General features: G+C 38.2%; 1 protein-coding gene across 3 annotated transcripts in view; it reads left to right on the top strand.

The window, feature by feature from the left end:
• The first annotated feature begins 2,358 nt into the window (after positions 1–2,358).
• The window catches only part of LOC307162214 (uncharacterized protein), a 47,266-nt gene continuing 24,013 nt past the window's right edge, over positions 2,359–25,611 (top strand). Inside the window, exons 1-5 of one of the 3 annotated variants that reach the window (XM_079877418.1) lie at positions 2,359–2,418; positions 3,329–3,543; positions 15,868–17,749; positions 20,932–21,571; positions 21,833–22,627. In XM_079877418.1, the coding sequence (XP_079733544.1) occupies positions 3,486–3,543; positions 15,868–17,749; positions 20,932–21,043 (2,052 nt within the window). In that variant the 5' untranslated portion in view covers positions 2,359–2,418; positions 3,329–3,485 and the 3' untranslated portion in view covers positions 21,044–21,571; positions 21,833–22,627. Of the gene's footprint in view, positions 2,419–3,328; positions 3,544–15,867; positions 18,417–20,931; positions 21,572–21,832; positions 23,463–25,611 lie in introns of those variants that run through there. The other 2 variants (XM_079877417.1, XM_079877419.1) reach the window with 2 other exon arrangements.

Raw genomic sequence — 25,611 nt, 5'->3', positions numbered from 1 at the left:
ACGATGGGACCAGTACCTGCCAGAAATCAGGTTTGCTATAAATTCTGCAGTGCAGGAAACCACAGGAATGTCTCCTGCAGAACTCCACATAGGAAGGAAGCTACAGGGGCCAATGGATAAGATGCTGAAAGGTAAAAGCCATGATCTGTCACCAAATGCACCCCACTATGACACTGTATATCATTTAAAGCAACTGCAGGCAAGAGCACAAGAGAACTGTAAGAAAGCCCATCTAAGACAGCTTCGAAATTACAACAAGAATCGAAGGGACATTCTATTCAATGAAAGAGACAGGGTATGGATGAGGCATTTCCCACAGTCCAGTGCAAAGGACAATTTCACAGCCAAACTTGCACCAAAATGGAAAGGACCCTACAGGGTAATCCAACAAATGGGGCCAGTAAATTACAGAATAGCACTGGAGTCTACAGGCGAAGATGTTCGTGTTGTTCATGTTTGTAATTTAAAACCCTGTTATCCAACATCCACTGAATTAGAAGCACAAAACAGACAAAAGCTTGTCGACCTCTTTCAAGAATCCTCTGATGAGGACGAAGAATTCTTAGGATTTTAATGTTTCAACATCTCATAAGGAACCATGAGATGTTTTATCCAATGGAGGGGGAGTGTGACGGAAAAAAAACTACAGAACCCATAATGCACTGCAACAAGTAGGAGGAGTCAGGAGTCAGTAGCCAGAAGGAAATGGAATCAGGTTAATTTAGATGCAGGTGTGTGTGCATGTGGTTGAAGGCTTTTTCCCACTACACCAAGAGCCAAAGTTGAAGCAATTTGAACTGCCTGGAGTCTTTAGACGTTTAAAATGTGCCAGAATTTAGTCAAGACTTGAGATTACTGTGTTTTAAAAGCTTTGTTGCTGCACTGCGGAAGAGTTTCGACTACAAAGGTTCCAGCGAGCTGCTCCTTTCCATAGCAGTGTTTGGAATATACAACTGCTTAATCAACAGACAGTAAGCACTGTGAAGTATGATGCCGATCATGAACCAACGAGACTGAAAGTTTTCGTGTCACAAGACTTGCGTCAGCTACACAGTGAACGAGTGTTCGGATGTTCACGATGCCATTCGTTTATCAGCTGTGTTTTGAACTGCGTGGGGTTGGAATGCTGTGACCGTGAGTGAATTTCATCTAGTTTTGGACAGGCCTCAGATATTCTGATTGTGCGTTGGACTTCAGGTAGGCCTTGAACAGTTCATCCTCACTCCGAAATGGAGCCTTAAATCTCAACTGACTCTTGGAAAAGTTGGGTTTAGCGGACTTTTATCCCATACTTCACACAGCACATTCACACACATCTACACAAGCCCACAAACATCAAACATCCTTCTCTTGAACGCTTTGCTTAAGGACAAAACTTTCAAATGCATTTTGTTTAGTTTGCTTTCCTTATGGACTTTGAACTGAAAATGACTTGATAAACTTCACAAGCATTGTGTCTGAATATTGATCGACATTGTTTAGATCTGTTTAGGTCATTTATCTTTGAAGACTCGTAAATTCTTCTATCTGTTCTGAAAGATGATTGTGATCTAATGATTGTTCATTTGATGATTATGTCATAAGATAAAATGTTTTTTGTTCTCGTAATTGTTTTTGCACTTTGATATGCTTTGAATAAGCAAGATGTAGGAAAAAGGAAACGAGTCCCCATTTTGAGTTAAATTAAAAAAGAATGTTTTTCAATTGTAAAAGTGAGCTTATTTTGGTATTTGTATTGTTCTGTGAAGCGTGATTGGGGTTACAGGCCTATCTAGAATCACTACGTCACAAACATTAACAAAGATGAATAAATACTGTAATAAATGTATTGCTCATTGTTTTTGTCATTGTTATTAATAAAAATGAATATTTGTCTATAATTGACAAGTTTGTCTAACTGATGAATCTCTTGTTGATGAGGTTCAGAATCATGTGTTTGTATTGACATGAGTTGTTCTGTTCTTGAACAATTAAACATTTTGCTGTTTTTAAAAGCAAAACACTGTTAACACTGTGTTTTTTAAATAATTTAAAATAAGAATTTTATTAAGTAGGCCTACAATGAAATTGATGTATAGTTTAATATCTTACCCTCGTGTTATTTCTCTCTATCTTCTTTTTTGTCTTGTATTTTTCATTTTTCAGCTAATCACTGTTAACTCTTATTTTCTCATTTGTATTCTGATGACATTGAACACATTGTTAATACATTCCGTATTCAAAGTTGTCATCTCTGTACTTTTTGAAATAAAAAAAGTGCTTGCTTCCTCATCCATTACATGAAAAAAGGAGTAAAATGAGTCTCTGATCCAAAACCCACAACAGATGGCGCTAATTCGAGCCGTCAATAAAGAAGAAGAAGAAGAAGAAGAAGAAGAAGAAGAAGAGTCTTCTGAGGTGAGGAAAGCAGCAGGAGAGGTATTTCTCATATTTACACAACCATCACACACACTTTATACAGTTTAATTAAGCGACAGACTCATTTCTGTATTGTTTTCATCGATCACAGCGATACTTGTGCGTCTTTTCTGGCGTCTTCCTTCTGAAATAAACATTTAGTGCAGCAGCAGCGAGCATGAGGAGAATATGTTGAGTTCATTCAGACCTGAGCGAGTTTGTGTTCGTTTGTGTGATTGGCTCGATGTTTGTGTGAGAACTGTTACTGAATGTCAAGTCAAGAGTGAAAGTTTGAGATCTGTGAGGGGAATTGATGAGCTAATGAGTTTTTTAGGATTATTGTCAGTTTTGAATAACATAATGCAATGATTGTAATCACTAGAAAATACAAAATATATTTTAGATATTGACATTATGCTGTTGTAGTTATTTAGATGAGGTGGTTAATTAAGTTTGGTTTGTTTTTATATATTTATGTTTTATTTGTGTCAGATGGTGAGAAGCAACAGTATTTTCTTTCAATAGAGCAGTTTCACAGGCTTTTATCACGTATCCTGACTCAAATAATGTGTTTCTAACAGCAAACACTCAGAATAAAGTGAGATGATCTGCTGATGATCCTGAATGGCTTGTTGAATGAGTGTTGATAGTCTGAGGCTCATCAATATTAACAGATCTGCTGAAAACACTCTTTATTTCATGACAATAGTTCCTGTTTTCACCTCTTTTATTATGCTGATGGCTTCAGATCTCCTGTAAATTGACACAAACAAATACAGTCTGTTGACACCAATGAAATGAGCTTTAAGGTTAGCCATAAAATAAGTTATACATTCACATGTTACTTTACTTCAGACAGACAGACATGCTTACATGTGATATTTAGTATAAAAACAAATTCAGGAACTGATACTATTTTTAATTTTGTCAGATAAGCTCCTCCCACTGTAGTTACATCATCAGTGAAGCTCCTCCCACAGCAATTCTCCAATAAATGCTGTAAATTCCCATCAGCTGCAAGTGAAGACGAGCATCAGGAAGAGCTGAAATCTGCAAAGACTGAGTTTATTAAAGAGGACAGTGAGAACATGAGTGATCCAGAACCCTGCAGAATGAAACACACTGAAGATCCTGAAGAACAAAGAGGTTGGTGTTTATTCTTCATTCATTCATGATGCTGAAGAACATTCATGTTAGAAACATTCAAGCACTTCATCACATTTAGATATGCAGTTAAACTATGAAATGGTACAGAATGTTTTTTTGTTTGTTTTCAGTAAAGGGAGGTTTGAGACGTTTGTATATTTATTGTCAACATCAGATCAAGCTAAATACTATTTTATCTGTTTTATTTGACATTTATTTTATATCTGGTTCCCAATTTGCAGCAACATTACCATCATAATAGTATAGTAATTAATTTTATAGAAACATATATATTTACATATAGCCTAGTCATTTTCAACATAGTTTACACATTTTTCTTTTAGGAATAATCAGTTAACACCAAGTTACTGATAAAATTGTATTTGTCAAATATCATACAAGTTATTCATAGTTATAGAGATTATTCTTACTAGGGATGCACCGAATGTTCGGCAACCGAAATTATTCGGCCGAAAATAGCCAAAAAAAGCACTTTCGGTGTTCGGCCGAATAAGTAAAAAGGCCGAATAAAATTTGCCGAACAATGACATTTTTAATGACGCGATCAAATAGTAACCCACGTAGAGTGAGAGGCGCGCGCTTTATGCAGCAAACATGTCGGCAGTGTGGAAGCAATTTAAAGTGTCAGAGAAAGAGGCAAAAACGGCCGTTTGCAGACACTGTTCTGCTGAATTGTCCAGAGGGGGTGCATCTGCAAAAACGTAGCCTACAGCACTTCAAGTTTAATTTATCACTTAAAATCAAGACACCCCGAACATCATGCAGAGAACGAGACAGTAGGGGTGTGCGATATGACGATTTTTGATCGTGGACCATTAAAATGTCTCCACGATCTGCTTTTTAAGTAATATCGTAGTATCGTGCATTCTATCAGTTGCTGTTCTGGCGCCTTTGTCCCACTGAACAACACGACGTATATTCACATAAAATGTTTACGCAGCGGAACGGGACACTGCAGTTCGCAAAAGTTCATAATTTGCATGTGCAATAATGACTTGTCGGTTAAACATTTAATTTGCGTGCTGATGCGCGTTTCTCAGTCCGTACGTTAAGTTATGTGAAGCTCACATGCACTAAAAGCCTGTCTACCAGTGCCTGGATACTGGACAAAGTTATCTTTCGAGTCTTAAATACACAAGGTTTACATAAACAAAGTCGGTTATGTCTAAAGTGAAAGCAAACTTGAGAAAATTGAGAGAAAATCTGCTTGTCAAATGCGTGTATATTAGACGCGTCGCGCGCAGCTCTTAAAGAGACAGTAGCTGAATAGAAAACACACTGCCGCTTATCCTTAAAGGGATAGTTCACCCAAAAATAAAAATTATCTCATTATTTACGCACTCTAATGTTGTTCCAAACCTGTATTAATTTCCTTCTAATATTTTTCTAATATTAATATTTTGAAGAATGTGGCTCAGTAACTTTTATTTTCAACAGAAGAAAGAAACTTATTTGAGTTTAAAACAACTTGAGAGAGCAAATTATGACAATTTGAATTTATAGGAGAACTATCCCTTTAATGTTAATAAAACAACAAAATGCAAAGAGAAAATCACTCACTGCTCTTGACTGACACTTTAATAGTAGCTTTAATAAGTATCAATGTATAATTTATACAGTGAAGTCCGTTTTGTTTTATTTTCATTTGTTCATTTAATTACTTTCTTCTATACTGTTAAATACACCTACTGTAGCTGAAAACATAAAGCACTGTTTATTTAATTTGTATATTAATTTGTGTATGTGTAATGTGTATCTTTGATCTTAATATTTAATAACAAAGAAAATAATGACAAATATTTTTATCTTCGTCCCTGTCTGCCATTCTTTTTTATTTTATAAAGAAGAACCTGCCACTTTTCCTGAAGAAGTAGGCTAAGTAGGCTTATGTCTAGGACAGTTATTCATTTGTTGTGGGTTCATCCACATTTTTTTTGCACTATTCAATGCACATTTGTTGTTGTAGACATACAGAGTTACTTTCAGCAGTCAGTTATAGGCCTAACATAGGCTATTCAAGAAGGGGGGCTTCAAAGATGGCCAAATAAAAATATTTTTTTTATTTTACTAATTTATTTATTTTAAGTTATATATTTGGCTTTGTTTGTATAATATCTGCTGGAATGTTGAAAAAATGTTCAGTGTTAAATAAATATTTTGAAATTGTATTTATGTTCTTTGATTTATTTCTCTGAAAAGCAACACAAAATAGTAAAAAGCTAATTTTTACTATTTAATTATTGTAATGGTGAAAAAATTGGCAAAATAAATGGAAAAAAATGCGAAACACCGCGTTCGGTATTCGGCCTTCGGCCTTCGGCCAAGCATTTCATTATTATTCGGCTTCGGCCAAGAATTTCATTTCGGTGCATCCCTAATTCTTACATTAACTTTGGTAACAGGGTTGATGAATGTGATCAACACTGTGGAGTAGGGCTGCGCGATACTGGGAAAATATGCGATTTCTTGCGATATTACATTTCCACGTTTTTTTAATAATTTATATACATAGAATACATACTAAAATAAACAGGTAGGCTAATAGATATTCTTCTGATCTTCATAAAGTTAACGTTACACATGCAACACTTTGATTAATGGTTGTCTGTGAGACTCTGTTATTGTTACTTGGCATTTCGTTAGCAGTTTTGGTAGATTTGGGCTTACATTCTGTAAAGCTGCTTTGAAACAATCTACGTTGTTAAAAGCGCTATAAATGAAGATGACTTGACTTGACTTTTTGAAGTCTTCATATATAGGGTTGGGTATCGTTTGAATTTGAACGATTCCGATTCCTTGTTTCGATTCCGGTTCCTAACGATTCTCGATTCCGATTCTTTTAAGAGGCAGGGTCAAAAAAGTTTAGGTCAACGGTCTTTCTGAAGGAAATAGTCTGACCTTCTCCATCAATTTTAATTCTATGAACTTTTTACTTTTTATGAACTTTACTATGAATTTCTCACAGGGCTGTTTTCAACTACAATATAGATATCAAATCTATGAACTTGAATATAAATATTATAAATTATGAATATATTTTCACAGGGGTACACTTTCCTCGAGAGAGCTTTATTTTTGAAAACCTCATGAAAACACATTTACACATGAGTGTATGATGCTGCAGGTACTTAAACATGTTACCGTGCTCCACTGATGGGCTAACCTGGTGCAGAATAGCAAATAAACAATAAGAAACAACTTCACTGCGGTGCCAGGCTGGGGGTCAGAGCCAGAGGAAGAGGCAGCGGAGGACGGTTGGCGCAGCGCGTCAAAGACGGGGCACACATTTAGTTCTACTCCTTGAACTCGGAGGTGCTTTATCATGTTCGACGTGCACCCTCCTATGCACAAAACAATCTTGTCGCAAATGTTGCATTTTGCCGAGATTTCGTTCTGTTTAGAAAAGTGAAGCCACACTTTGGACCAACGACGCACGCTATCCATGTTCGACTCGCTCGGTTATGCCAACACTTTCGGTGGACGCTTCTTCGTTGGTGTTTAGCGGTTTCTTCTTCCGGTCGGCGGACTGTGAATCAAAACTAGGAATCGAAATTTAAACTTTTGAACAATTCCGGGAAAATCGCAAAGCTAGTCCTGGTTCCAATCGATACTCGATACCCAAGCCCATTCATATAGCTCCCTGAGATTGCGTTCCAGATGACTGTGGAGATTAGTTTCCTCTCGATGTGGCCAACATTTTTCAGCACGACTTAGTGACACCGTCACTTTTGTTCACATATCGTGTTTTTTGCGTGCAAAATGGAAGCACATTTTTCCTATGCCGCGACGAGATGAGAACATCTCAACTTTTCAGAATTCCGCATGCTCACGCAGGTCATGGTTGCATAGCAACGACAGACGCAAGCGCTGGTGGAAAGGAGAAAGCGGCGCTGCCGTGCTTTCCCTGCATTTTAGACGCGATATGTGAACGGCCCCTTACACAGTACCTGGCTGCATTTATGACACGTCTTCTCTACTGAAGCCAAAATGCAGTCTGTCGTTTGCAGTCTTCTGAACTGTTAGTACAGAAACTAAGTACTGTAACTGCCAAGTATTTAGAGACCTAACCCTGGCCCTTCCCGGGCTTTGGAAGCAGACGAATGTTGTGCTTAACAAACAGGAGCATTTCTGCTCTCTCTGTACCGAATCCTATTTCTCTTTTCACTGACAATATTAGAAGCGGCAGAGAAGAGGCGTTCACTTTCCACGCTTGTACAGGGAGCTGACAGGTACTTGCGTGCCACTGGGGCGAGGGCAGGGAAGCGGGTCATGTTGCTTTGCCAGTACTGCAGCAAACTCACATTTCTGGGGATGGTGGGCTCACTCAGGTAACCATACACCTAAAAGAAATATAGACATGTGTATAAATATACATCTCTGGCAAATCATCAGGAAGTTATTATTCAACATGTGTATTCATTACACCAAATGAAATAAAATAACTGTTTATTCAATTATCTTTTTTTCTTGTGAGGCCAAAACTCTGGAGTCCCAGTATATGTATGCCTATCATTTCAGTGTAGTAGCTAATTTATAAGATTGTTTCGCCATCTATCCACTGGAGGGTGCACCTACTACCCTATCATTGGTCAGCCCAGTAGACCCATTACAAGCCTATAACTAAATTTGAGACAAGACAGACTATGAGATGAGATGCACCCATTACAGAATCTCATGACGGAGAAAAGACAGACTATTGAGATGCACCCATGTTAACCGTGGCATGCACCAGCAATCCTACAAGTTCAATAATAACTATGGACCGCAGTTTTTTTCATGAGATTTGAATGTCAATATATGATCTGATCACACAAAGAAATGTGAAATACTTCATTTGAATGAAAGACTATTAAAAGATTATCTGATTCAAATAGTATAGTAACCTTGCCTACCTGCACACTCGTTGAACCTGTTGCCTGTTCATCCTGCTCCTTTTCCTCCAGAATTTCATCGAACATGTCCAGGAATGAATGCCCTTCACTTGGTGTACACATCCTCTTTTCTTGTGGTTCACCTTCTTCTGGCTCAGTGTCTTCTGCGTCTAGTGTAGGCCCATCTGTGGCACTGGCGCTGGTCGTCGCTGACGCGGTCATCTTTTCCACTTCTTTCTCTAGCTTGTTTTTTTCCACTTGCTTGAGGTCTGCGTCAAAGTAGCGATCTTTGTATCTGGGGTCCAGGATTGCTCGGAGAAAGTTGTTTTGAATCTCTTGTTTAGGCATCAAGCAGTGCAGACTTGGTAGTTTTGACCCCACTGTCGGTTTCGGCTGTCTTGTTCAGAAAATGCTTGAGTGCCACAACAGACGGGATCACGTCAGCAGCTGTAGCTGTATGCGAGCTAATCTCTTTTGTCAACTCTTCAAAGGGTGCCAGGAGTGTGGTCATTTTCTCAATGAGACTCCACTGGTATGCGTTGAGAGATACAGGCAGTCCGTGGTAAGCCTCGTACATAACCAGTGCGCTCTTCTGTTCCAGGAGAGTTGTCATCATCAGGAATGTACTGTTCCAGCGCGTCGGGACGTCCTGTTGTAGCATCTTGGTCTTCATTCCCATCACTCTCTGGATGTCTCTCAGCCGAGAGGTACCAAGGGGGGAGCTTTTAAAATGTCAGACTATTTTTCTCGCTATAGCCAAAGAGTCAACAACGCTTCGCTGGCTTAGTACTGCATCGTGCATTGCTAACTGCCCCAGATGAGCCATACAGCCCAGGCTTTTAACACCATACTCCTCCATCGCCTTCACCATATTTTGTGCATTGTCTCGAAGCACAACGTGCACATTTTCTTTCCGGATTCTCCATTCTGCGTCAAACGCACTGGCTATGGCGGTACCTGGAATAAAAGGATAAAAAAAAAAAGTTTAATCAAGGACACGTTAGCTAGTTGGCACATGATGTAATGCGTCTTTTTTCCCAAACAACTTCTGCCATTCCCGCATTCTGATCAGTCACGGCAGAAGTGGGTTGGGTGGGGGCACGTAATGAGAAAGAATATAGGCTATCTCAATGTCTAAGTGTTTTGTAATGAATATTAAAGCAGCACTCAGTAGCTTCGGGATTTCTTTGCTGTATTCTCGCTTTTTGCTCGCAGGTTTCTCTCTAGAGCTCCCCCCACAGCTTCGGAATAGATATTTGACAACACTGTTGTAAAAACTCGTTGGTGATTCTCAGACACCAGAGGCTATAGATCAACGACATTAAAGCAGATGGGACATTCTTTAAAACGTCTTCTTCATTCGGGTTCGGACAGCGTGAGGGAGCGCAATAATGACAGCATTTTAGCAGATTTCTTTTGGCCGTAAAGCAAGTGTTTACATCGCGAGACCTGATATCACGCGAGACTTCCTGACCCGGCGGCCCGCCGGCCCGCCGGCTCAATGTTGCAAGTGCGGATTTTCCGCTCACGGGCACCAGGGGGGTGCGAAACAACCACGATTCAACCCGAAATATGTAATATAACCATTCCAATGACTCCGAAGCTGTTCAGTTAAGGTAAAAAAAAGTTACTTAGTTCACCTTTAAAATAAGAAAGAATAAATAAGCAATGTCAGTGTCTGAGAGTTTTGTATAACATGCACATTGGGTTAAATGGTGAGATTGACAAGTGCTGAAAAACTGTGCTGTTGAATTTACGCCTCCAGCCTAGTTCAACGATTGTGTAAGCTGCTCTGTACCTAACCTCTGTCATTAAGAAACATCTAGAAATTTCCCAGATATTTATAAACACCCCTCAGCAATCTCTGATAATTTAAGTGAATCCCAACAAAATCCCAGTGCATAAACTTTCAATTATGTCCATGGTTCACGTCAACACACGCTGAACACTTGCTATGTGTAGGCTAGAATAAAGTTGGGCTGCAGCTACAGTGGATGTTATAATTGTTTAGCGTGCTTTTCATCCATTCAATGGTGAAACGAAACTCTTCTCTATCACTCAAGGAAGATATTTTTCCACCTCCACATAGGCTGTTTTTTTTTACTAGGGTGACAATACATCAAGACTTAAGAGTAAAACCAAGCTGCAGCCGCACGATACTGTATATAGGCTACTGACCCGGCCTGCAAGTGCATAGCCCGAAGGACGTTAGCTTAATTTCTACTATGTCGCCAAATATATGGATTGAGCCAAACTGGACTGTTTGGCAAGATGACTGCTGTTCTTTGCAATTCCTATTACGACTAGGGGTGGGGGAAAAAATCGATTCTTAGATGCATCACGATGCGGGACGTGGACGATTCTGAATCGATTCACAAATGTCAAAAATCGATTTTCAAAAAAAAAATGTAAAAAAAATAATTCTAATAACGTAATATTGACGGAACGCAAAAGGCGGAACTTTAAGCGGACGTGCACGTGCAGTGCGCGGACAGTCTGTGGCGTGCACATAACAGAGTCGCGCACATAACAGACGCATGATGGCTGAGCGCCAAATTTGAACGGCACCCTCTTCGTTAAAAGCTAACGTATGGAATATTGACAATTTCATTGTGACCTATTTAGTATTTTTTGTATGAGAGCTGCTTTCTGTATTGTTAAGTTTTCACATCAATATGCTGTAAACCGATCTGTATGCATTATGTGCAATGCAATAGCCTATGTGCCATGCAATATGTGCAATGCCAGTCACAAAAGGTTACATTTTGACTGTACTCTCTGCAGATGTTCATTCACTTTTTTTGTATAAGCTGTTTTTGATTGTGGTATACAGCAAACATTTCAAGTCATAACTCTTTATTATTTAGTTGTAATAGCGGCTTTGTATGTTACTAATTATTCAGAATATACGTTAATCCACTAGCATTATATGAGAGCTGCTGGTACATAATTCTATATTTTTTAACGAAAACTGTTTGTGAATTTGCTACAGCAAAATGTTTTTTTTTTTTTTTGTCTGAAGGATTATATTGGTCATTGCAAATAACAAGAGGATGTTGGTTAAAAGTCTATTATTAAGAACATGCTGAAGTTTGTATTAATTTACTACAAGTATGCTGCTAGTACAGGCACACATTTATTTTCCTGTTGGTTCTTTGCAATGTTGGGACATATGCTGGCAAATGTAACCTTACATTTGACTTGCCAAATCACTTCCATTTGTTTTATTAATAAAATTAATATAGGAAGTATTGGAAGTAAGTTCGTTACGGGTCATCATAAATACTTTTCAAAGTATTCCTTATACCTTTAAAAGTACCAAGTAGTAAAAAAATAATTTAATTTAATAATCGTTAATAATCGATAATTGTTACCCTCTGAATCGTAATCGAATCGAATCGTGAGGTGCCTAGAGATTCCCACCCCTAATTACGACCATATAACTACATTCTGCCTGATACTAGGGCTGTCACTTCGAAAATCTAATTCGAACGGGTATCAAATATCAAGCAATATATTTGAATATCTATGAAAAAAACATATCGCACTGGACTATAAGTAGCATTTATTTAGAAATTTATTTCACAAAAAAAAAAAGTTACGGACGGACGTGAGCCCTCTGAAAGCGGCACTAAAAGACTGCTTTACAACTTTCATAGAGACCTCAAACAGAAAACACAAAGCCTGTCTTTAAATTTAATTGAGTTTTTTCTTAATTGTATCTTAATTTTAATCAATGTTTCATCAACCAATTGCCTGGATTTAATAAATAAGAAGTAGTAGATAGTAGATAGAAGAAATATAGTAGAAAATAGATAATCCCGACACGGAAGCGCCGGCGCGTGAACCTGGAGCTCGTCTCATAAATGAACCGAAACTCAGCGTATAAGGTACTTGCCTCACAGACCTGAGAAATGTATAGAAAGCTTGAAATGTCTACTTTTAAACAGAACAATTCAATTCAGATGGCAAACATTAAAATAAAAAAACAAATCATAGACTGTAAAAAATGCGCTACACATGGCACTTTAAAAACCAAATGGTTTATTTATAGTTTGATTACAGATATTTCACGTCATGTTCGAATGCATATTCGAATATCAAATAAAAAGTGACAGCCCTAATACACAGTTATATTTAGCCTACCGCGAGAGATATGTAGTGTTAGGCGTTAGGCTATTGCAGCTGACATGCAAGCTCTGACTTTAATTTAAATCTGTCCAACAAAATAGCCAGGCCTACCTGTATGCGAGCCAAGGAATTCTTGGGCATGTAACACGGCTTTCTTCATTTCGAAGTTGTCATCAATCCACTGAGCCGTGAGGCTCAACATGCTTGTTTAGTTGAGGTCGGAACTCCAGATATCCGTTGTAAAACTGATGTCATTGACATCGCTGTCGAGTAACTTGTGGACGTGGGTGGCTACGATATCATACGATATCAAGGCAGGCAGAGCGACATCCGTAAAGTAACGACGACTTAGCTTGTCATAGCGGGGCTCGGCGACCTCAAGCACCTCGCTGAAGCCTTTGTCTTCCACTACTGAAAACGGTTGGTCATCAACAGCGATCATCTTTGTTATTGCCATGGTCAATGCCTTTTGCTTAGGGGGTGGTCCTTGTGAAACTTCTTGGCCTTTTCCAGCGCTTGTTCTATGGGGCTACCGACTGGTGCAGCTGCCGTAGCGTAATGCTGTAATGTTAGCATTAACATTATCATATCGGCCAATATCATATCGGCGGCCGATGTATCGTGCACCACTAATAATTGTCATTTATCAAATATATTTAACCCCCTGGGGTCGGTGGTATTGCCGGCAATACCAGCTTGCTTTTTTTCTTATGAGTGCAAAAGAGACTCTAAATACTCTGTTGACTTTGATTTTCCATACAAGTTTCATACATCAATTGATCATGTTAAGTGTGGTTTTTTTTTGTATACTCACAATGAAACAAAGTTTTGTGCTTTTTGCTAAATAAAGAAAAATAAACATGATGCGAGTTCTGCTTTCTCTCTGTCAGTGAAGTCAATTCTTGAACGCGTCCAAAAATGAACTCAGCAAATACTCAAACAGGCATACAGACACGAAGCTTGAATTCTCTTCTTTTAAATGAAGTAATTTAAAAAAAAAATCATTGTCAAAATAAATTAAAAATATTCAGTTTACATATGTATGAAAAGAGAGAGATGTCAGTCGTTCTCATCTCAGCTCATTCATTATGTTTTAATGTGACCCCGCCCACGGAGAGCGTGCTCTGTTCAAACGCAAATGTGAGGCGATCCATGCAAACCTGTGAACGCCCACATCAGCTGGATAACACACACCGCGAGTTCACTTTCAGACTCATGTACTTTACGACGCCGTGAGGAATAATACTATCTTGATAATAATCCTGGAAAATTTACCTCAGAAGTTCTGGAAGATTAATTTCGAGGAGCAACAGATCCAGCTGAGGAATAGGTCAGTTATATTTGCTTTGTTCTAATCGCAAGTGTCTGTACACGCAAAAAGAAATAAATATGAATCGCGTTTCTGTGTGTGAATGAATGTAGCTACTACATCTGGCACAAATACTGTTTCACTAGTTCACACTTACAAATAAGTCAGATGCGTATTTGGCGTGCTGTCCGAGGAGAGGGCTCCGGGCTCGGTATTCGGCCCGAACTCAGAGAACCCCCCCCCCCCCCCCCCCCGTATTCCTGGCTGTAAAAGATTGAGCCAAGAGTGAGGATTCGGGGTGGTGGAGGGATGCTGGAAAACTGTCAAGGAATGTTAGGTGAGTTGACAGAGTGGATATATATATATATACTCTTGTCATGCTGATTAGGGTAGACATAATTGTTTGATGACGAATAGATTGGATTGATTATTTGAACGTGCTCCTCCCGAACTTTGTTTATAAAACATCATTTAAATATGAATCGCGTTTTTGTGTGTGAATGAATGAACAGCTTTTATCAAACTCTATTGCTATACTGAGATGAGGAAAAATCGACTACAAAAATCGGATAGATTATAAAGTTTTTACTGTAAAATACTGCCACATCAAATAAGCTTATAATGTTGTCAATTTCTGCTCATGTAAAAAAAAAAAAAAAAAAAAAAAAAAAAAAATATATATATATATATATATATATATATATATATATATATATATATATATATATATATATATATATAATTATTTTATTTTTTAAAATAGTCATCAACTAAGTTGATGTTATAGTGTTTGTTCCAATGTAGGCAATATTCAAACTAATGAATCCTTAACTTTGAAATACGTATAATAAAATGTATACTTCAGTTTTTACAAAGAAAGATTACACTGGAAATATTATTACAATTGTAATTGTTGTTGTAATTGTATAACCTTTTTAATAAAATAGCAAAAATATATATATACAAGGATAGATGTAAACAAAATCTTGTGTTTTATTAGTGACACATTTGGGTAGAGAATATATTCAAAAACTTTCTGAAAATACAGTATGAGAACAATTAACTGCACAATTACAAGAAATGTTTACCTTGGATATTATACAATTTGCAAGCACAAATTTTTGAAAAAACCAACAACTGTTTTATATATATATATATATATATATATATTTGTCCTTGCATTCTTGCATTCTTTCCTGTGGCTCAGTGACACACCTGAATGAATGGTTCATTATGTATGTGGGCCCCATTGTCTCCTCAGGTGTGAACCACTCTATATTCATGATGGTGTCATTGGATCATTCACGCCCACTCGCATATTGCCTTTCCAAACAAAAAGTGTCTTACAAAATTTAAATCAATGTATTGTTTTATGTGAATGATTAGGCAGGATGACTTTCACATCATTTTGAAGAAAAAAACTCTAGGCGACAAAATGCATTATTCAGAAGTCTTGTGGACACACATTTAGTATGTGTTTTGTGGCCTTATTTCAGAAACCTTCATTTTTAGTTTTTTCAATAACCATGCATGAACATTATTCTCTCAAAAATACAAACATGTACATGCAAGTTGTTCACATATTATGCTAGCCCTGTTTGTGCTAAATAGAGTGTAATGATACCTTTGCCATTAATATGTTTATAAGCAATTGAAAAAAGCACAAATGTCAGGGCATGTCAAAACATCTCAAGGACCCCAAAAACACCTTAGACCCCAGAGGGTTAATAGTTTTTGCTAAAGAAACATGGGATTCGTGCCTATAATGTTTTAAAAATAACAATTGGAAGATAAATGTACCTCATTCTTGGAAAATTTCATGGATATATATTCAATTTATAAAAAGGCTTCAAATTATCATAATATTTTATAACAGTTCTGCTTTCTACTTTTACATCAGGGCTCAATTTCATGTCCTTTCACTTTATATTCCTCTCTTGTAATTATTTTGATGTACTGAAAATTTAATTATTATTTTGTCTTTCATGTCAGACCTGATGGAAGAGAACGAGGAGAGTGAAGAACAGAGTGAAGTGAAGGAGGAGAGTGAAGAACTGAGTCAAGTGAAGGAGGAGAGTGAAGAACTGAGTCAAGTGAAGGAGGAGAGAGAAGAACTGAGTGAAGTGAAGGAGGAGAGTGAAGAACTGAGTGAAGTGAAGGAGGAGAGTGAAGAACTGAGTGAAGTGAAGGAGGAGAGTGAAGAACTGAGTGAAGTGAAGGAGGAGAGTGAAGAACTGAGTCAATTGAAGGAGGAGAGAGAAGAACTGAGTGAAGTGAAGGAGGAGAGTGAAGAACTGAGTGAAGTGAAGGAGGAGAGTGAAGAACTGAGTGAAGTGAAGGAGGAACATCATGTCAAACCTGGAGAAAAACCTTTGAGTCGCTCAAAGACTAAAAAGCCATTTTTAAAGAAAAGAAGAGCCAAGAAATCTTTCACCTGCACTCAGTGTGGAAAGTGTTTCACAACCAAACAACATCTTGAGTGTCACATGAGAATTCACACTGAAGAGAAGCCGTTTAAGTGTGATCAATGTGGGAAAAGTTTCAGTCAATCTTCACACCTTAAAGAACACATGAGGATCCACACCGGAGTGAAGCCATTCCCTTGTGATCAATGTGGGAAGAGTTTCTCATGCAAACAAACTCTTGCACGTCACATGATGATTCACACCGGAGAGAAGCCATACACATGTGATCAATGCGGCAAAACATTTCTTATGGCATCACACCTGAAGACACACCTGACAGTTCATACGAAGGAGAAGCCGCATTCATGTTCTGTGTGTGGAATGAGTTTTTCACTGCTGCAAACTTTACATAGACATGAGAAAATTCACACTGGTGTGAGAGAGTACATGTGCTTTGAGTGTGAGAAGACTTTTACTACAGCGAGCAGTTTGAAAGTGCACCAGAGAATTCACACTGGAGAAAAACCTTACAAGTGTTCACACTGTGACAAGAGATTCAGTCACCCATCAAATCTGAAAAGACATGAGAGGATCCACACTGGAGAAAAATCTTACAAGTGTTCACACTGTGACAAGAGATTCAGTCAGTCAGCAAATCTGAAAAGACATGAGATGATCCACAGCAGAGAGAAGCCGCACATGTGTGATCAGTGTGGAAAGAGTTTTTCTTCTAAAAGTCACCTGAAGCTACACATGAAGATCCATGCTGGGGAGAAATTGCATGTATGCCATCAATGTGGAAACAATTTCACATACAAACATACTCTTGATGTTCACATGAGAGTTCACACTGAAGAGAAGCCGTTTAAGTGTGATCAATGTGGGAAAAGTTTCAGTCAATCTTCACACCTTAAAGAACACATGAGGATCCACACCGGAGAGAAGCCATTCCCTTGTGATCAATGTGGGAAGAGTTTCAAATACAAACAAAATCTTAATGTTCACATGAGGATCCACACTGGAGAGAAGCCGTTCTCATGTGATCAGTGCAGCAAAACATTTATCTATACATCAGCCTTGAAGACACACCTGACAGTTCATACGAAGGAGAAGCCACATTCATGTTCTGTGTGTGGAAAGAGTTTTTCACTGCGGCAAACTTTACATAGACATGAGAAAATTCATACTGGTGTGAGAGAGTACATGTGCTTTGAGTGTGAGAAGACTTTTATTTCAGCGAGCAGTTTGAAACTGCACCAGAGAATTCACACTGGAGAAAAACCTTACAAGTGTTCACACTGTGACAAGAGATTCATTCAGTCGGCAGATAAAAAAACACATGAGAGGATCCACACTGGAGAGAAGCCGCACACGTGTGATCAGTGTGGAAAGAGTTTCTCTGTTAAAAGTCACCTCAAGCTACACATGAAGACCCATGCAGTGGAGAAACCACATCATCTGAGATCACGGTAGGGGTGCACGATATTGACAAAATGTGATATTGCGATATCTATTATGAATATTGCGATATTGATATTAATTTGGATATTTTTAAACACATGTAAAGTTACAAAAGTTATGGGAAAATGCATCAAAATAGATTCATAACAAATAAAACAAGTTTTCTTACAACACAAGGTTTATTTCAACTGAAATTCACTATTCACTGTACAACATGAATAAATACATAATAACCATGTCTACAGAACAGGACATGTTTTACTGGTTGTATGTACACTAGAGTATAAAAAACTATAAATAAAGAGCAAGTCTACAGAACAGGACATGTTAGTTGATAGTTATCTGATCGTGAAAAGACCAGGTGTAAGTGCCCAACGAAACCCATTCGAGGTGGATTTGAATCCGATCACTCAAACCACTTCAGGAGGAGGTCTGGACCGCATTCCAGACCAAACTGGACAGGTGTAAATGCATCTGGTTGTTGAAACCACATAAGTACATTTTACTCCTCCCAAAAATGCAAAAAAATATATGTGTGAGAGCGTGTGATGGGCTGTGTGTCATGTTATGGCCAGATATGATGATGCTACTGCAGCACGCATCACTGCAGATGAGCAGCTGAACATCTTTTCATCGAGCCAACGTGCCAACTATCGCAAATCAAAGGGAAAGTCACAGACGCTTAACACACAATCATCATCATTAAAAGTAAAGAAACTAAATGATCTTAGGGCTGTTGCCGCTCTCTCTTATTGCGGTCTTTGATTTAGAAATTTTAGCTGATGATCAATAAAATGCAGCTCATAACTGTTGCTTTCGGTGACGTGAACTTCATTAAATCTGCATATAGTGCGGGAATTGAAGATCGGATTTATATCCATTTTGAAAAAACGCATTTATGTGGTGTAAATGGAATCGTTTTGATAAATCAGATAGCTATCCGATCTGAGAAAACTCATGAAGTGGCCAGATGTTTATACTTGTGCGCTGGTGTGTGAGTCGAGCCGGCAAGTGTGTGTGTGGGGGGACTGCGTGTTAGAGCGAGGTAGAAGTGAGAGAGTGACAGCGATTAGCTTTGGAGCGAGAAGCTACTGGAAGCTACTCGAGAGTCATATTGAGAGTCATATTGAGAGAAACAAAGTGTCTCCCCTGTTTTTTCTGACCACTGTAGGTGGGCGATATCTCGATATTTACGATATATCGAGATTTTTTAAACTCGATATGGATTTTGACATATCGTATATATCGATATATTGTTTATATTTAATTCTGATTTCGCCACTTTGCTTGTTTGCTATCTCTGTGCTGTGCTCGCCCCCGCCCTCCTCCGCCTCCTTGCTTTTGTTCCCCCTCCCCTCGCGTGTTGTCTCATTCAACCAAGTCCCCCGAGTCCGGTCAGGCACATCAATCTTTCCCCGCCCAGCGAGTGCTTGAAGTGCGTCAGAAACAGCGTGCGCGCGATCAGTTGTTGTTGGTAATTTTTTGTGTAACGTCGCCTCCCGCCGCATTGCTTTTGTTTGAGGGCGCTTAACACACTCACACTTAACATGCTCCCCTGTAGAAACGGGCCTGGCAGCTCGCGCCAGACACGGTGAAAGTTTCCTGATTGTGACGGATGGCCGAATTTACATGACGCATTATAAATTAGCATTAGCCTACCTATTCTGCTATAGATACAGTGCCAAAAAGAAGAGAAGAGGATAAAGGTGGATAAAGACCGAGGTAAAGTGATGTAATGAATGAACAGTTTATCTAATTGCATAGTAGTAAGATACTGTAATTTAATGGCAGTTATTTTTACCTTAAACTTTATGCTAGCAGTTGTTCTGAGTTCTCCAGAGGCCCCAGACAGTGTGATTTTGTAACAATCATGTCAATTTTTAGATGCATTTTGTATCCTTTTTTTTTTTAATTAATGTTTTACTCTACAGTTGTGCAGTTTTTGGGGGATATATGGCATTTTTTTATTTTTTTTGCCAAAATTAGTAATGATATTTCTATACAGGTTTATTTAAAATAGTGCAATATGTATTATTTCTTCCTTTATTTTACAGTTTAATTATTATTTTTGTATACAGGGATTTTTTTTTTTTTTTTTAATGTCGCAGAAACACTTTGTTCCTACATGAACTGCCTACCTATTTGCACTTCAATAAAAAAAGACTTTGTGGTTTTTGGCATATTTGTTTTTGCAGTAGTTTTTGGGGGGTTATTTTTCCTGTAAAGATATCGAGATATATATCGTATATCGAGATATAGCAAAATATATCGAGATATATTTTTTGCTCCATATCGCCCAGCCCTAGTTCAACCAACAGGAATATGTCATTTGTCAGTTCAGATCAATGCAAAAAAACATAAATGCGCTCTCTGACAGTAGGTGGCGCTCATTAAAAGCAGAAATAAAGAACTATACAGGGCTCTAGACTGCGAGTAAATTGTCACATTTTGCAACCTTTTTTAAGAGAGAGCTGCCATTTCTGCCGCATACGAGAAACATCACACAGCAAACGAAAGCAGAATGAAACCACACTACTTGTTTGAGCTGCGCAGCGCAAACAGTTTATCCACTCGGAACAATACTAGACAGCGGTTTACTCGTGGGCCGATCTCGATCACGAAACAACGTTACTACGCAGCGCTGGGAGATCCATTGAGAAAGCATTTTAAAGGGATAGTTTGCCCAAAAAGGAAAATTAGCCCATGATTTACTCACCCTCATATCATCCTAGGTGTGTATGACATTCTTCTTTCAGACGAATACAATCAGAGTTATATTAAAACATGTCCTGGCTCTTCCAAGCTTTAAAATGGCAGTCAATTGCAGTTTCGGTTTTGAAGTCCATAAAAGTGCTCCATATGGCTCCAGTGGGATAATAAAGGCCTTTTGAGGAAGATGTCATATACCCATAGGATGACTTAAGTGTTGTTAATACTGCGCTGAATTCAAATGCTTTGATTTGCATGATTTACTCACCCAACACAGAATTATTTTATTAACCATATACTGTATATCAGATCAAACAGCACTGACTTGGAAGCCAGGAGAAACAAGTTCATTAAGTTTTAAGTAATATCGCTTTTAAGTCCAGAAATCAGCAATATTCCCTTTGGATTTAATGTAGTAATGCAAACTGTAACCATGGTATTGTGGCAGAAATAGTCAAATTTTTTACATTATTCGTTTCAGGGTTCGTACATCCTTTTCCACGCTTTCGCTGGTACGCGCCGTCTCAGCCACAGCTGAAAGGGGCGCATGTGTAGCAGTCCCAGGCGCAGCACAGTCGAGGCTGAGGCCATAAGACCCATCATCCTCTGAAACATTCTTGAGGGGAAGATGCTTCCCTACGGTGAATGGCGCTGCAAAGCGCTGAATTGCCGTCGCGCGCTCTCGCATCAGGCGCGCCTTCATAGACCTGGAGTCCAAATCTATCCCCAGAAAGGATATTTCCTGACTGGGGAACAGTATGCTCTTGGTCCAGTTGACTCTGAGACCCAGCTGATCCAGATGGGCCAACAGTAAAGTCCTGTGTGACACCAATTCCTCCTTTGACTGGGCTAATATTAGCCAGTCGTCCAGATAATTCAGGACTCTCAGTGAAGCTCCTCCCACAGCAATCACATCATCATCATGGTCAGTGAAGCTCCTCCCACAGCAATTCTCCAGTAAATGCTGTAAATTCCCATCAGCTACAAGTGAAGACGAGCATCAAAGCATCAGGAAGAGCTGAAATCTGCAAAGACTGAGTTTATTAAAGAGGACAGTGAGAACATGAGTGATCCAGAACCCTGCAGAATGAAACACACTGAAGATCCTGAAGAACAAAGAGGTTGGTGTTTATTCTTCAAGCAGTTTTAGATTTAGATTTGTTGTGATAAGAAAAATATTTACAGTTGTTGAATAATCTAGCTGTAGCAATAAATAATAAGAGACACTTTCTATGACTATCAATGTACCTCATTCATGTTACGGTAAGTTGCAGGGATGTACACTTAATAAAAATGCATCAACATGTTTAGGTTTTGCCTAATGCCCACAGTTACATCAGGGTTCACTTTTATGTCCTTCACTTTTCTCATTTTTTTTTTAGGTCCTGAAAATGAATCGTGTTTACCCTTATTTCAGATTTGATTAAAGAAAACGAAGAGAATGAAGTTAAGGAGAAAAATGTCAAAACTGGAGAAAAACCTTTGAGTTACTTTCAAACCAAACAGAAAGATTTAAGAAATCGTTCACCTGCACTCAATGTGGAAAGAGTCTCACAACCAAATGTGGTCTTGAGTGTTCACACTGGAGAGAAGCTGTTCACATGCGACCAATGCAGGAAGAGTTTCATAAAAAAAAAAAGGAAGACTTAAAGGTATAGCGGAGGATCTTTCCGATTTTAGATAAGACCCACCCTCTCCACTTTTTGAATAAGTTTGATTGATTCACCAGAATGATTGACAATTAGGAGGACCAATAGTATACACTATCCACCCGGAAGTAAAAAAAATCCTCCGCTATACCTTTAAGGAACACAACAAAGTTCATACATGCGAGAAACCTTACAAGTGTTCACACTGTGACAAGAAATTCAATCAGTCGACATCTCTGAAAAGACATGAGAGGATCCACACTGGAGAGAAACCGCACACTTTGATCAGTGCGGAAAGAGTTTCACATTTAAAGCATCTCTTACGGATCACATGAGAGTTCACACTGGAGAGAGACTGTTCATTTGTGATCAGTGTGGAAAGAGCTTCACTAAATCAACACACCTTAAGGAACACATAAAAATCCACACCGGAGAGAAGCCCTTCACATGTGACCAATGTGGCAAAACTTTTTTGTTGAATTCAGTCCTGACAGTTCATACGAAGGAGAAGCCGCATTCATGTTCTGTGTGTGGAAAGAGTTTTTCACTGCTGCCATATTTACATAGACATCAGAAAATTCACACTGGTGTGAGAGAGTATGTGTGCTTTGAGTGTGAGAAGACTTTTATTACAGCTGCACATTTAAAACTGCACCGGATTATTCACACTGGAGAAAAGCCGTATCCCTGCACTGCATGTGGGAAGCGTTTCAATCATCCATCTTCTCTATGCAAACATACAAAACATGTTCACTGTAAGTAGATCCTCTTCAGATCCAACACTTTCAGGTTTGATGCTGTGTATTCGCCAAATGTGACACAATAATGCATCAAGCAATAAAATATAATCTGGATAAATCTTTCACAACCAGCCATAACAACCAACATGACTAAGAAACTTGAGCAGATTCAACTGTGGATTCAGATCAACTCCAAGTTCCTCCCCAAGAAAAATGTCAAAAAGTTTAATCTTGTATATCATTTTGCTTCATGATATACATTATTTTGTTGTGCGTGCTTATGAGTTTCATATATATGGTCACTTGTCTAATAATCCAAATGTATCTCAGTATTGTGCTTACTCTTTCATGAAGGAAAGTAAAAGCTTAAGCGTTCTTGTTCAGGAAGCTGAAGAAGAGGCTGTAACACAATTTATTTTTATTTTGTTCTTCATTTTTGTTTTTAAAATGATAATTATTCTTCCATTTATGATTTATTTAGAAAACCCAGATGCAAAATATAATATCATACCATCATGATATTACTGTCATAATAACTGAAAAACATGAAGTATTATTGCTTTTTGGGTTCTCTGTTTTTAATCACTCAATGCTCTTTAATTGCCTAATAAACTATACTTTACTCCACACATGCCTGAGATAGAATGAGACTGCTGTTTGTATACATTTTATTTGCTGTGTTGTTGTGTTTTGTGTGTTGTTGTTTTAACCTGTACACGCTGGATAGCTTCAGCTTAAGGGGATATGATGTGTTGAACTAACAACTCAGATCTAGAGGAAACACAAATAATTTGTTCACCTCTTGAGTCTTCGGGTTTGAGTTGTTCGTTCTTTTCGTCCACTAACGTTTTGTAACGTTGGTCCGTGCCAGTTTGCGAATGTCTCTATTTCATCCCTCATCTGACATTTCCATAACATTTGCATTCGCCTGTGCATTGGATTTTATCATCAGACCTGACATCTTGCAACTATGGAAGCTTATGCGAAGCAAATTTCAATTTGAGAAGTAATATACAAAATGACAATGCAATATGACAATGCATTTCTGTATTTAAATTTCAAATTTCCAATACATTTGTGCAACGTTTGGTGCAAAATGAAAATTCAATTATATAATTTACATTTGTCATTTCATACACTATTTTTAATATGTAAATTGAATACATATTTGAATGCTTTATAAGTTGCAAAATTAAAATGTATTACAGAAATGATTAGATATGTTTAACATGTTCAAGCAAAAACTGTAGCAAAATTGTAATTTAAATGTTATTTTTTCTTAATTGCATTTACACTCACAGTTAAGACACTTGCGATTGCATTCCCATTAAGTGTCCCGCAATGAATGTAGCAAAATTCAATGTGCAATTTGAAAATGCATTCTGAGCCGATCACTGGCAACCAGTGCAATTTTGTGAGGAGAGGAGTGACGTGTGCTCTCTTCGGCTCGTTAAAGACCACTCTTGCTGCAGCATCTGGATCAGTTGCAGAGGTTTGACAGAGCAAGCTGGAAGACCAGCCAGGAGAGCGTTACAATAGTCCAGTCTGGATAGAACTAGGTCTTGGACAAGGAGTTGAGTAGCATGTTCTGATAGGAAGGGCCTGATCCTCCTAATGTTGTACAAGGCAAATCTACATGACCGGGCAGTTCTAGCTAATGTGGTCTGTGAAGTTCAATTGATTATCAATTACCACTCCAAGGTTCCTGGCTGACCTTGATGGGAGTTATGGATGACGAGTCTAGCTGAATGGTGAAGTTGTGGTGAAGTGTTGGGTTGGCCAGGACCACAAGTAGCTCTGTCTTCGCAAGGTTTAGTTGAAGGTGGTGGTCCTTCATCCAGCCAGAAATGTCTGTCAGGTTGAGATACGATCAGCTCCCGTCGGATCGTCAGGCTGGAATGAGAGGTAGAGTTGTGTGTCATCAGCGTAGCAGTGATAGCAAAAACCATGTTTCTGAATCACAGATCCTAGGGATGTCATGTAGATGGAGAAGAGAAGTGGTCCCAGCACTGAGCCCTGAGGCACTCCAGTAGCTAGATGTTGGGTCTTAGACACCTCACCCCTCCACGATACCCTAAAGGGTACCTGAGAGGTAAGACTTGAACCATTGGAGTGCGGCTCCTGGTTTACAATAAGTTAACACGAAATAAGAATGAACAGCATTTATCAATTTTAGTTCATATTAATTTCAACATTTACTAATACATTATTAAAATTAAAGGTTGTATTTGTTAACATTAGTTAATGCACTGTGAACTAGCATGAACAAACAATGAGCAGCTGTATTTTTATTAACTAATATTAACAAAGATTAATAAATACTGTAATAAATGTATTGCTCATCGTTTTTGTCATTCTTATTAACTAAAACATTATTGTAAAGTGTTACCATAAAAATGAATATTTGTCTATAATTGACAGGTTTGTCTAACTGATGCAATCACTTGTTGATGAGGTTCAGAATCATGTGTTTGTATTGACATGAGTTGTTCTGTTCTTGAACAATTAAACATTTAGCTGTTTTTTAAAAGCAAAACACTGTTAACACTGTGTTTTTTAAATAATTTAAAATAAGAATTGTATTAAGTAGGCCTACAATGAAATTGATGTATAGTTTAATATCTTACCCTCGTGTTATTTCTCTCTATCTTCTTTTTTGTCTTTTATTTTTCATTTTTCAGCTAAACACTGTTAACTCTTATTTTCTCATTTGTATTCTGATGACATTGAACACATTGTTAATACATTTCGTATTCAAAGTTGTATAAACAT

The sequence above is a fragment of the Squalius cephalus genome (genome assembly GCF_949319135.1).
Source record: "Squalius cephalus genome assembly, chromosome: 1".
NCBI lineage: Eukaryota > Metazoa > Chordata > Actinopteri > Cypriniformes > Leuciscidae > Squalius > Squalius cephalus.
Note: the sequence above shows the minus strand (reverse complement) of the source record. Positions and strands in the feature narration are given on the sequence as shown.